The sequence below is a fragment of the Aythya marila genome (assembly GCF_965140915.1).
Source record: "Aythya marila genome assembly, chromosome: 28".
NCBI classification, from domain to species: Eukaryota; Metazoa; Chordata; class Aves; order Anseriformes; family Anatidae; genus Aythya; species Aythya marila.
In genome coordinates, this window is record NC_139069.1 from 2,364,845 (window position 1) to 2,378,680 (window position 13,836).

General features: G+C 49.1%; 1 protein-coding gene across 1 annotated transcript; it reads right to left on the reverse strand.

The window, feature by feature from the left end:
* Positions 1 to 5,968: 5,968 nt before the first annotated feature.
* On the reverse strand, positions 5,969 to 6,928 carry LOC309888277 (olfactory receptor 14C36-like; the record flags this gene model as incomplete). Its single annotated transcript, XM_082780516.1, has 1 exon — positions 5,969 to 6,928. One exon carries the CDS (start codon positions 6,926 to 6,928, stop codon positions 5,969 to 5,971), a length of 960 nt encoding a protein of 319 aa, XP_082636642.1.
* Positions 6,929 to 13,836: the final 6,908 nt, after the last annotated feature.

Genomic DNA, 13,836 nt, shown 5'->3' on the forward strand with positions numbered 1-13,836 from the left:
GTCACTTCTGTCTCTGCACTTGATAGGGCAGCAGCAGGAACATGTCAAGGAAAGGGACTGTGAGGTCACTTGTGTCTGGAGGTGGCAGGTCACCCTTGACTTCTCCCTGGGATCTGCACTTTTGGGCTGACATCTGGCAGTGGCCCTGTTAGGCCAGCAGAAGGCACCTGCTTGGCATGCTGACTGGGGGATCCACTCTGCCTCCAGACCCAGGAGGACCCAGACAGAAAGAAGGCCCCCAGATGGGTTGTCCTGTCCCTTCTGCTTGAGTCCATGACTGGGCAGCAGGAGGCACAAGGCTTGGCTGTGTCTCCACAAGAAACTGCAAGGCCAGCAGCAGGCCCCTGGCTTGGAAGGTGCTGCTGAGTATCTATGATCAGACCCTAGCTTTGTTTTTCAAGGAACAGCTGGTGAGGGTTGATGAGACGTTGGTGAAATGATGGAAATGCTGGGATGAGAGCAAGGTGGTGAACAGAGATAGGGGGTCTGCAGACTTCCAGGAAATAAGACAAAGTGTTTGACAGCATAGGAAAGCGTGCAAAGGAAAAGACACAGGTTGCTGTTAAAAAGGGAAGGCCCCAACAGTCCTGACACTTTGCCTAGAGCTTATGAGAAAATGAGACATAGTCATTGAAATGCAGCCTCTTTGCTTCCTTGTAACCCTGTGCAGAGACAGGATGGTGTCATACAAGTTTTCCTCTCGTGGCATCACACTGCCCACCGCATTCCTCAGACCCCCAAGAAAAGTCCTGAGCCAGACAGGGGGGTGCAGGATCTCTCCTCACAGTGGCTGGGGACAGGCTTTGGACCTTTTGCTTCACCAAAACCAACCAAGACTTTTCTCAGCACAGTGCTTTGCCTGTCTGCAATCATGGCCTCCAATTATCTGCCCTAAGCAGTCCCTGGGGAAGGTTTGTTAGTAACAGCCCTCAGTGGGGCCCATTAATTCTCCAAGGCACTTCAGCTTTTCCTTTTGAGTTTGCTTTTTCACACAGTTGCATCATTCTCCTCTCAGTACCCAAGTTTCTTTGACTCAGCACCAAAATACACCATGGAACTCATTAAAACACAGAAACTCCTAAGGAGCCATTTTTCTCCCACCATTTTCTTCAAGTATTCAAGACTTGTTCAGCTAATTGGAGAGCTTTCATGTTGTAGTTAAGGGGGAAGATTTCAAAGAGCATCTAATAAAAATCTTTCTTCATTTGAAAGGCTGAATTTTGTTGTGTTTCAGTTTAGAGCATCATTCTGCTATAGGTATTGGTCTAGGTTTTGACCTTTGAAGCCCTGCTTCGGTGGGAAGAGCAGGGTTTTTCCTATTTCAAAACAAACAACAGGAAATCATGCTGCAATTTAAAAAATAATAATAATAAAAAAAAAAGTTCAAGTTCCTTATTTTGTTGCCTCCCGTGATGTTTACCTTCCCAAAAGGATGACTGTACATGATGTATTTTACAGTGATTAATAGGAAATTTTAAGTAATTGTGTTAATATTAATCCATATCATACTAATTCAATGATAAACGAGGAGGGTCTTACTAAGGAAACCATTAGACAAACTGCTGAGAGATGGGTGACCTTGAACTCACTGAAACTCCAAGCAGCAACTGGGTCACTGAGAATGGTCTGAATGATTAAACGGTAAGAGGAGGGCAAACCAGGAGAATGATGGGAAGTGCATAGATCCAGAGAGGCAGCTGGAAAGGGGACATTCATCAGGGTCTATGTAATCAAGATGAGTTTTGTGCCTGGAAGATGAGGGAGGGAGCACACCATGATAGAAAAGCGATGACAATGCAACTACAGCTGAACACCAGTATTTCTTCTCCTGGGATGAATATGCATCCTGAAAAATCACATTTCTTCATGATAGAAATTACACTTCATATGAGACATTTTACGGAAGGGATTGAATCTTTTGAGCTGATGAGTTGTTGCTTTATCATTCAGGTACTGAAAAAAATACTGGGTATTCTGGCAGAGCTTTGCTGTCTGACCATAAGCAACCAGGGAAAACCTCCAGTGGCCCCGTTGTGTTTGAGGCACTTCCCCAAACCAGCAGATGTCAGTAAAGACCTGCAGGACGTAGTTAAGGGAAAAGATTTCACAAAGCACAGAATAAAAATATTTTCTTGATTCAAAGGCTGAATGTTGTTGCATTTCCATTTGGAGCATCATTCTCGTATTGCTATTCATCCAGGGTGACTTCTTTGGAGAACTCCATCAGGAGGAAAAGCAGAGTCTGGAGGTCTGACACCTCCACTGCCAGCAGTGGTCTTTGTCCGTGTAACTGCAGCCCAGCCCACACATGAAACCCATTCTAAGACGAGTCAGGGGTTCCTTGGGAAACAATTAAAGTAATAAATAAAATAAAATAAAGTAAAATAAAGTAAAATAAAGTAAAATAGAGTGAAATGAAATGAAATGAAATGAAATGAAATAAAATAAAATAAAATAAAATAAAATAAAATAAAATAAAATAAAATAAAATAAAATAAAATAAAATAAAATAAAATAAAATAAAATAAAATAATATAAAATAAATAATATTTGAAATGACCGTTGGGATCTGATAAATTGTAAATGAATCTTAGTAGACAACTGGACATCCATAGTCTCTATTGGGTCTTCCATGGAATACTCAGGAAGAAAATTAAAGGAAATATATGTTCATTGGCTGTAGCTGTACCCATGAGATTGGCCGCTTTTGGGAAATTGCCCCTTCCAGACATGGAAACCTAAATTGAGTAAAGTGAAAAGACCTGCCCAGTCAATAGAGTAGGGCAAAGTCCTACGTCCTGTGCTACAGATGCAGAAGGTAAAAAGAATTGCATTGTGCCTGACACTACTCTGGGACGTGTCACCCAGGTCAGGCAACTTTGTCTTAGTGCTGACAAGGCCATCACTAAACCAAGCTCCCAAGCTCTACATCTACACCTTGGCTCTCCAGTTGATGACCCAGCTCATGGATGGCAATCAGGGAGTCTTGGTTAGCACGACACTGCCTCAGGTGCACCACCATGGTAGCCATTGGCACCTGCTGTTCTTCAGCCCTCAGCAAACCCCCAACAGAAGGATTCTGTGGAAGGCCAAGCAAAGTAGACAACACTTTCATGTCCTTTTTCTCCAAGGCAGCTCTGCCAAAGCCCCACCGGTGGTGTCCTCTTGGAACTCTGAAGTTCCCTCTCCTGAAGCAGTCTATGCCGAGGATGCACATAGCCTCTGGGCCAGTCCCAGTGGGGTGCTTTTGCCATTCCTTCCCAGTTAGACTCACTTCAGCCTCCAGTACAGTTAACTGTTGGGATTCCCCTGTCACTCCAGAAATACAGGTGGGTTCTACCTCTTTCTAGCTTAATGGCATCAGGGTACTCTGTGCACCGGTGTCTAGTAGAGCCTGATATATTTGTGGATCTGAAGTGCCAGGCCATTAAATATACAGTCCAGTAAACCCGATTGTTCCTTTCTTCCCGCCTCCCCCTGGCTGGAAGGAGGACCCCCTAGTCCTGCTCATAGTATTCATCACAGTGTCTGGTAGATGAAACACTGGAAACACGTCCCACCGCAGCACAGTCATCCCACAGGACAGGGGACAGGGCGATGACAGCCAAGGGATGCATTTCGGTGCAGGACTTGTGGCAAAAGTCATCCTGAAATACTCAAGAACAGGACACCTCAAATGGCTGAAGCAGAACCCATTGGCATGTCCCAGTTTGGGAATCATCTCCTTCCGTCTGGGATATGAAAGCACAAAATGTGAAATGCCCCGTCAGGTCAATGCACACAGTAAGGTAAACTCACAGGTATTGTGCTGGAGTTGAGAAGGCAAAAAAATTGTGTTGTTCCTCAGACTGATCAAGTAGACCTAACGCAGTTCATCCCTGAGATAAAGCAAACACTCTAAGAATTGTGAGGGATGTTCAGTTGTGGCCTAACATGAAGAAGGGTGTTGATCACTAGTGAAGGAACGGTCTTTATCTGCTATCACCTATCTGGTTACACAAGCATGACAACACCTAAAGGTCATATGTCCCATGACTCTGTCATCCCACGGGGCAGGGAAAGGGAGATGACAGTGAAGGAAGGTATTTGGGTGGGGAAGGTGGGGCCCAGCAGAGACAAGGAGTCAAGGCAGTGGGGTGGGGGAGGCCAGCAGAAGCAGCCCAAGGGGTGGTGCTGCTGGTGAGGACACGTTTGTGGCAGCAGCCTGAGTGGGCAGCAGCTGTGCGCAGGCGAGGGGAGGCCAGGAATCACATGCCAAGAGCGCTCCTGCCAGCAGAGCCAAGGCCGGGGCCGAGCCCAAGGGCAGAGGCAGGCCCAGGGCAGGGGGCTGCAAGGGCCATGCTGAGCTCCCTGCCCCTGCAGCAGCCGCCCTGGCCCTCAGCAGATGTGCTGGCCGGCACGCACAGGGAGGTGCTGGCGTGCATCAGAGAGCAGCAAGGAGGGCGCAGGAGAGGGCTGGGGCCAGGCGGGTGGCAGGGGCTGGCTGGGGGTCCCCTCTGCTGCAGCCACTGTATGCAGCATGGCAGGAGGAGGGCAGGCAGGGCTCATAGGCCCAGGGCACAGCCTAGCCCTGGGCTGTTTCTGACATCCCTGAAGCTCTCTGCAGGCTGTGGTGAGGTGACCCACAGCCTTCCTTCCTGTGCTCCCAGGGCACACGGCTGCCTCCTGCCCAGCTCGCTGCCCACCATGAACGTTCAACACGGCTGTTTCCGAAGCTGGGCCTTGCCCAGGGTCAGTCCACTGCAGGGGCAGAAAATGGCCCTTGTCCTGGTGGCTTCTCATAGCCTTCCTCTCAATACATGCTCTTCTCATCCTTGATCTCTTTTACTGAATATAGAGGCCTAGGGGAGCTTTTTGGTACAGACTAAGACAGAAAAAGCGTTGAGTCCTTCAACGCCGTCTCTGCCTGCTGCTATGAAGTGCCTATGAGACATGGACTTGCTCTCAGGTATTTTCCTCTGACAATCTCAGCAGTGCCCGGTGACAGGACAAGACATGGGAATACATGACATTCCCCACAGGAAAACACTTTTACTCTGAGCAATACCAAGCACTGGATCATGTTTCTCCAAAAGTGGGCGAATCCCAGTCACTGGAGATACCAAATTCCAACTGGAAATGGGCCTGGGCTGCCTGGTGGAGGTGTCCATGCCTGGCTAGTGGGGGTGGCTAGATGGGCTTTGGAGGTCCCCTCCAATCTCAGTGAATCTGTCACTTTGTGATGCCTGGCAGGGATTACAAATGCCAGTAATACCTCTGCCTACAGCAGTGTTCCCTCCCCCTACCTCCACTCTCTTGCTACTTCTTTCCTTCAGGATTAGATTCAGAAGGGAGCTCTGGAGGTTTCCAGTGCTAAGATCTGCTCTGAGCAGGGAGAACTTTCACATCAGATCAGGCTGCTTCCTCAGTGCTTCTTCCACCTCACTTTTGAAAGCCATACTCATAGGGGCACTGGCTGGAAGGCCAGTTCTGATTCAGTGGTGCTACAAGACAGCAGTGTGGAAGAGAAGGGTGACCAGCACCAAAACGACCATGTCCTGCTGCTGTCAGTGTTCGTGGGTCAAAGAAAGTGGCGACCCTGACTCAAAGGCTGCAGGCAAGGAGTGCCTGCCAGGGCAGAAAAGGGCAGCCCCAAAGGAGGACACCAGGGCTTTCCACCACGTTGCAGCAAGGATCTTCATCCCACAACCACTGCTGTGCCTGAGAAGAGTGTATGAGAAATGAGATCCAGAGAAACTGCCTACCTGCTGGTTCCTTTATTTAGTTAGTCACAAAGAGCTTAGCAGCACCTCTACATGAGGTCTTTGGGTTAGAAGAAAAGGTAGAAGGAGATAGAAGAACAAAAATAACTTAAATTTATAAAATAAAATGATAAAAATAATATTTAGCATATTGGAATAATATTGAAAAGGATGAACTAATTTTGAAATATAGGAACAAAGACGTTTCTGCCTTGTCCAGCTATACTTCAGGGAATCACATGCAGAAGATGGCTTCTTTGTCGAAATACTGAATATAGCAACAACATCCTCAGTGCCTCCTTGAGCTCTTTATTCCTCATGCTGTAGATGAGGGGGTTCACTACGGGAGGCAACGCTGAATACAAAACGGCCACCACCAGATCCAGGAATGGCAAGGAGATGGAGGGGGGCTTCAGGTAGGCAAACACGGCAGTACTGAGATACAGGGAGACCACGGCCAGGTGAGGGAGGCACGTGGAAAAGGCTTTGTGCCGGCCCTGCTCAGAGGGCATCCTCAGCACTGCCCTGAAGACCTGCGTGTAGGAAAAAACAATAAAAACAAAACAACCAACACCTAAACAGGCACTAACCAGAAGAAACTTGACTTCTGTGAGGTAGGTACATGAGCAGGAGAGCTTGAGGATGTGGGGGATTTCACAGAAGAACTGGTCCACAGCATTGCCTTGGCAGAGGGGCAGGGAAAATGTGTTGGCCGTGTGCAGGACAGCATGGAGAAAGCCACTGCCCCAGGCAGCTGCTGCCATCTGGGCACAAGCTCTGCTGCCCACGAGGCTCCCGTAGTGCAGGGGCTTGCAGATGGCAATGTAGCGGTCATAGGCCATGATGGTGAGAAGAAAAAACTCTGCACCAATAAGGAAGACTAAAAAGAAGACCTGTGCAGCACATCCTTGACAGGAGATGGCCCTGGTGTCCCAGAGGGCATTGGCCATGGCTTTGGGCAGAGTGGTGGAGATGCAGCCCACGTCGAGGAGGGCGAGGTTGAGCAGGAAGAAGTACATGGGGGTGTGGAGGCGGTGGTGGCAGGCTACGGCACTGAGGATGAGGCCGTTGCCCAGGAGGGCAGCCAGGTAGATGCCCAGGAAGAGCGCGAAGTGCAGGAGCTGCAGCTCGCGCGTGTCTGCGAATGGCAGCAGGAAGAACTCGCTCACTGAGCTGATGTTGGGCATTTGCTGACTTTGGACATAGAGCCTGTGAAATGAAAGAAAATATAAAGTATAAACTCTTATGAGTAAAGTCTCTGACCAAAATTCCCAGTAAAACCTTACATTACCCGTTTCCAAGAGGACCTTTGTCTATCTCCTTGTCTGGAGTCCTGCTTTCTGCTTCCTGAGCGTCCTGTACACAGCAACCACTTCTGCCCATCAGTCCCCAGTGGGACACCTCTAATCCAGTGAAATGGTTAATGTCGTTGCTGTGGAGGCACACCTAAACCAGAGGGCACATCCAGGATGGCTGCTCTGTCCATTCCCTGGTGCCCAGCTGCTGGCTGCTTGCAGCATTCACCTGCGGGATGGATGCACACAGAGGTTGTGCTGAAAAACCACATCCCCTTGTCTGCAAGTCCTAAAGAACAGCTCAGAAAAGCCCCAGTGCAGTCCGTAAGCAGAGAGAAGAGAAGGGATATTCTCAGGTGCATCACTAACTTGTTTGTGTCTCAATTCAATGCAATAGGAAGCTCAGTCACCAGTGCAAATCCAACTACGCCGATAACATAGAGGCTGCCCCACTACCCTGTTAATATAGAGCCTACCCCACAATCAGAGCAGGAAGAGGCAGGCAGAAAGTGCAGAAAGTGCCTTCTCTTTGCAGGCAGCTCCTGCCCTGCCCTTCTTCTGCCCAAGCCCCTGGGCAGCTCCCCAGGGAGGCTGAATGCTGATCCTGGCAAGCAGCAGAGGCGCTGCCCTGGCACACAGCCCCTGGGGCACAGCAGGGACCCTGCTCTGCACCGCAGCCCTGCACACCCGTCTGCACCCCCGGCTTCTCCTTCCTCCAGGACCTGCAGCTGCATTGCCCTCCATCCAGAGACTTACTGTGTTCAGGGCTGGGAAATGTTCTCCCCCAGTGAGCTCTGTGCATCCTGCCACTTCTGCCTGCCTTTAAGCACTGTGTCTCTGCAGGCAGTGCCCCCAGCCCTGCTGCGCTGTGCAGAGGAGCTGCTCCTGGCCACAGCTGTCTCTCTGCACCACGGCCCTCTTGCCACGACCTCTCTCTGTCCCACGAGCCCGGCCCAGCTCAGCAGCACAGCACCAGCCCAAGGCACTGCAATCACCCCTCCGGGGGCTTTGCTGATGAGCCCACGAACCTCAGGCACTCAGAGACAATTGAAGACATCTCTCCAGAAGTCCAAGTCCCAGGCAAGTTTCCTGCAGTGTCCCCCTGAGGGCCAGCACTGACACAGCCTCCCTTGGAGCTCGTTAGAGCAGAACCCTGGAGGCAGTGAGGACAAGGAGACAAAGGCAATGTGAAGGTGACACTGATGTGTAGGAAAACTGGATGTGTGTCAGCAAGCACAAGGGCGCAGACAATAATGAATGATTTAAAATTTTAAAAGACAGAAAATGAAGATAAAATAGTAATAATAACAATAACTATAATAATATTAATAATAATATGTACAAGGCAAGTGATGCACCATGCAATTGTTGAGAAACCCCTCACCGATGTTCAACCTGTCTCTGAGCATTGGTCCCACTGACCCTGGCCAGCCGGCATCAGGATCTCTTGTGCATGTCCCTTGACCTTAATTTCTTTTTGTGCAAAATCAGCTCTCGGAGGAATTTGGAGTATTTTCTTCCCTTTCTCTAATACTCCCTCTGATCTGTCACCCCACCCAGTAATGCCATCGATGTAGTGCAGGTGCTCAGGAGCTTCCTCCTCTTCCAGGGCAGTCGGAATCATGCTGCTGGCATGGCAGCACTCAGCATTGCGGGACTTCATTCAGGCCACGATAGGCCTCTGTTAGTGCACTCGGTTGCTGCTATACTGACTCAGGTGCATGGCTGTGGTAGGGAATGTCACCAGTTGTCCTTCAGCCCTCATCAACCCCACAACAGAAGGGTCCTGTGAGAGACCAAGGCAAGGCAGACAACAGTATAATGTCCTCTGTCTCCAAGGCAGCTATGCCTCAAGCCCACCGATACCCTTTTGGGTCCCTGAAATATCTATCCTCTCCTGAAGCAGTCTCTTCCAAGGATGCACAGAGTCTCTGGGCCAGTGCCAATGGGGTGCTTTTGCCACTTAGACACACTTCAGCCTCCAGTACAATTCAGAGTTGGGATCCCCCTGTCACTGCAGACATACAAATGTGTTCGACCCTCTGTAGCTTGATGGCATTAGGGTTCACTGTGCAGTGGTGCCCACTAGCACCTGATACTTCTGTGGGTCTGATGTGCAAGGCCATGGAATCCACACAGTCCAACAAACCCGACTGTCCCCTTCCTCCCCCTGGCTGGAGGCACAGCCCCTCTAGTCCTGCTCATAGTATTCAGTACTGTGTCTGGAGGACAGCCCGCTGGAAATTGGAGCAGCAGTTCTCTAAGAACCCCTTTTAATGATTGTTTTTCCTTGCCACTCACATAGCCATGCCTCTAGGCTGGAGGTAGATTTTCCATCCCACTTTCTCATGTGCTCTCCATGGTCACACCGTGTCCTGGTTTCAGTTAGAACAGAATTAATTTTCTTCCTAGTAGCTGGTGGAATGCTGTGTTTTGGCTTAGGATGAGAAGAGTGCTGATAACACCCCGATGTTTTAATTGTTGCAGAGCAGTGCTTATACCAAGCCAAGGACATCTCAGCCTTTGCTCTGTCCTGCCAACGGGCAGGCTGGGGGGTGCAGTAAGAGCTGGGAGGGGACAGACCCAGGACAGGTGACCCAAACTAGCCAAAGGGGTATTCCATACCATCTGACGTCATGCTAAACAATAGATAGGGGTGGCTAGCCGGGGGGAGGGGGCTGGACTGCTCGGGGTTAGGCTGGGCATCGGTCAGCGGGTGGTGAGCAATTGCATTGTGCATCACTTGTTTGTACATATTATTATTAGTAGTATTATTATCGTCATTGTATTATTGTCATTGTTATTGTTATTGTTATTGTTATTGTTATTGTTATTGTTATTGTTATTGTTATTATTATTTTCCTGTCTTATTAAACTGTCTTTATCTCAACTCACGGGCTTCACTTTCCATTTCTCTCCCCCGTCCCAGAGAGGGAGGGGGGAGGGTGAGCGAACGGCTGCGTGGTGTTTAGCTGCCGGCCGGGTTAAACCACGACACACCGGTAAAACCACAGGGTGGCACATAGTGTGTGCCCACCATATCTCCTTTCCTGCCCTTTAATTCCAGGGAGGGGCCCCATTTCTCCCAACACCAGAGCAGCATAGAGATAGGGATCGCGTGATTACTGATGCTCTTATGACTTCTTTCTCTTCGTCCTCCTACTCATATGATAGCCCAGCTTTTCTGAAGACTGCCTCATCCTCAGACTAACTGACTTTCACATCCATTGTTTTTTCTTGCATATAGGAGGAAGTCATACAGACAGAGCTTGGTTTTCTGGCTCAGACACAGGGCCCAGAAAAAGAGCTGGAGTTGCTGCAGGGCATTTTGCAGATGCTGTAGTAGCTGCAGGGTCTGTCAGAGGGGTTGGAGTGACTGCAGGGCTTTTCACACAGGTTGGAGTGGCATTGATTGTGGCTCTGTAAGCACAGGCCAAGACCCAGCACACTGCAGTGGCATGTGTCTCTTTGGAAATGCCAGTGATAACACCTCCTTTTCAAGCATTTAACCACTTTTTTTTTTTTTTTTTTTTTTAAGGATTCTGCATTTGCTGGGGGTGAAGTTCCAAAATTCTGGTGGTGCCGACAGCTGTAGGTGCCTGCCCAGATCCTCCCTCACTCCCTGCCACTCCAAACTCTCCTGCCACCAGACAGAAATCTGAATGGTATTCTTAAGTAGTCCTGAAACACATTCAGGAGACAAAACAATAGGAGCATGCATGTTTGAGCATCCCAAGGATATTCAAAACTTTGAAGAGCCAGTGTAAATATCCTTGAGGAGAATGGGGAGGTAAAAGAGAAAGGGAGAGTGAACAAGTGGGGAAAAGTGTCCTCCCCTTGTCTCCCAATGGCTTGATTTCCTGAGGAGATAAGGTCCAGAGTGTAGTTCTTAATAGTTTCTGAGAGATGGCTCCCAAGGTATGTTTGCAATGGCAATGCTGAGTACAAGTACCAGATTAGTCTCATGACCAGGATTTTTATCATATCATAAGCCAGTGATACACAACACATCAAAAGAATGAACTTGACGCAGCCATCAGAAAAGATAAACAGCATGACAGGGGAGACATACAGTAAGTAATGTGCTATGCAACACAATTCTGAAATCGAGCACAACAGATCTGAGCTTAAAAGAAGGAAGGAAGGAAGGAAGGAAGGAAGGAAGGAAGGAAGGAAGGAAGGAAGGAAGGAAAAGGAAGGAAGGAAGGAAGGAAGGAAGGAAGGAAGGAAGGAAGGAAGGAAGGAAGAGAAGGAAGGAAGGAAGGAAGGAAGGAAGGAAGGAAGGAAGGAAGGAAGGAAGAAAGAAAGAAAGAAAGAAAGAAAAGAAAGAAAGAAAGAAAGAAAGAAAGAAAGAAAGGAAAGAAAGAAAAAAGAAAGAAAGAAAGAAAGAAAGAAGAAAGAAAGAAAGAAAGAAAGGAAGGAAGGAAGGAAGGAAGATAGATAGATCAGCTTTATGATCAGCAACTATTAAAATTAACTAATGCTTATAATAGCTTTCTTTTAACAAAAATCTGGCCGTGGCAAGATCTGTCATTGGCTCAAAAATAGTGCTCCATGTTGGGCACCAAAAGCGTGGTTAAACAGAGCAGGCAGCTCAGCACCACACAGCCATTCCCTCACATACACACTCCGCTACACCCCAAGCAGATGCAGGAGAGAATGAGGAGGGGGAAAAAAGATAAAATAAATAAATTAATTAATAAATCATAGATTGAGATAAAGATAGTTTAATAGGACAGAAAGGGAAGAGAAATAATATGAGCAATGATGATGACGATCATGATGGTGATTACCTGTCCCACTGCAGTGGTACCCCCTACCCTGGCCAGCCACCCCATATTGATTGTTCAGCACGACGTCATGTGGTCTGGAACATCCCTTTGGCTTCTTGGGGTCAGCTGTCCTGCTTCTGTCCCCACTAGCTTTGCAGGCACCCCCAGCCCTCCACTGCTGGGCAACAACTAAGCCATCAGTGTGTAATCAGCATTCTTCTCATGCTGAATCCAAAACACAGCATCATACCAGCTCCTAGGAGGAAAATTACCTCGATCCTAGCCAGCTCCAGGACACCCACAGACTAAGGGCATGATATATCTGTGTGTATATCAACAGAGAAAAGGTGCTGGCGATTAATTGGAAAGTACTGGAACTGAGCATGATGCAGATGGTATGGAATATGGGCCGGATATTGTCCATGTGTCGGCTGGGATAGACTTAATTTCCTTCCTATTAGAATGTACAGTGCAGTGTTTTGTAAGTAACAGCATGCAAGAGAAGGAAGAACAGAAAAAGTGGAATCTGGCAGCCTTCTATCCCACACCCTTCAGTGGTTCTGTGCTGTAATTCCATTCAAGTAGTTACTCGTGTATTATCCAAACTGTCCTGCAAACTCCTGCTGCCGTTGCTTTGTGAGAGAAAGCAAAATCACAGTGAGCCGTCTGCCTGCAGACATTAACAGCTGAGAGAATGGAGCATCTGTCCAGGGGAACCTCGAGAAACTGCAGGAATTTGCCTACAGAAACCTGTTGACATTTACAAGGAGAAGAGCCCAGTACTGCACCAGAAGAAGAGGAACCCCACACATGGGGGCAGACTGGGACCCTGCTGAGTGAGCAGTGCCCAGGAGGAGGGGGCCTGGACACCATGAGGGATGCCATACAAGCAGTGGTGCCTGCTCAGCAGGAACCAGGCCCACTTCCTAGAGAACTGCCTTATGAAAAGCATGGCCACCAAGAAGATCTGAGTGGTCAGACTCAGTTCATATTCAATGAGACAACCCTCCCAAAATTGTATACAGGTACAGGGAAAGAGGTACAGGTCTGGGATTCCCTAGTGCAGCCAGGTGTGGAGAGGATCAAGTGCTGTGGCAAGGCTCAAAGTCCAAAAGGAACCCAGGTCTTTGTGTCCATGGCTATGGCTGTTGTCTCTGTCACTGAGGCCTATGAGGAGACAGCTGATTGTTAAAGCACCAGGGCCTCATTGCCTCCTCACCCCCACCCATGAACCAGGCAGGGGTTGTACCATTCTCCTGCACTTGGCAATGCACATCCCCATCTCCTACTGCCCCACAAAGAGCCCTGAGCAGTGTCTGAAGGGTAAGGATCTCCCTTCCCAGAGGACAGGGGTCAAGGCTTGGCCTTTGTGCTTGCTGACACACATCCAGTTTTCCTACACATCAGTGTCACCTTCACATTGCCTTTGTCTCCTTGTCCTCACTGCCTCCAGGGTTCTGCTCTAATGAGCTCCAAGGGAGGCTGTGTCAGTGCTGGCCCTCAGGGGGACACTGCAGGAAACTTGCCTCTGACTTGGACTTCTGGAGAGATGTCTTCAATTGTCTCTGAGGGCCTGAGGTTCGTGGGCTCATCAGCAAAGCCCCCAGAGGGGTGATTGCGGTGCCTTGGGCTGGTGCTGTGCTGCTGAGCTGGGCCGGGCTCCTTGGACAGAGAGAGCTCGTGGCAAGAGAGCCCTGGTGCAGAGAGACAGCTGTGGCCAGGAGCAGCTCCTCTGCACAGTGCAGCAGGGCTGGGGGCTCTGACCGCAGCTGGCACGCAGAGAGGAGAGAAGGAGAGAGGGCTTGGAGGCACTGAGGAGCTCAACAACAAAGGTGGCAGGACACATCTGCAGGCTCTTGACACCGTGAGGCTCTGGCAGCAGGGTCATGCAGGTGGGGTTGCCAGAGGGGTCTTCTACAGCTGGCACATCTGATAGCTGATAGCATCTGTCAGGGTGGGTCTTGTTCTACATGTAATGTGGCATAGAAGATGTTTTAGAGAATGGCATTCCTGAGGGGGCATTTTAAC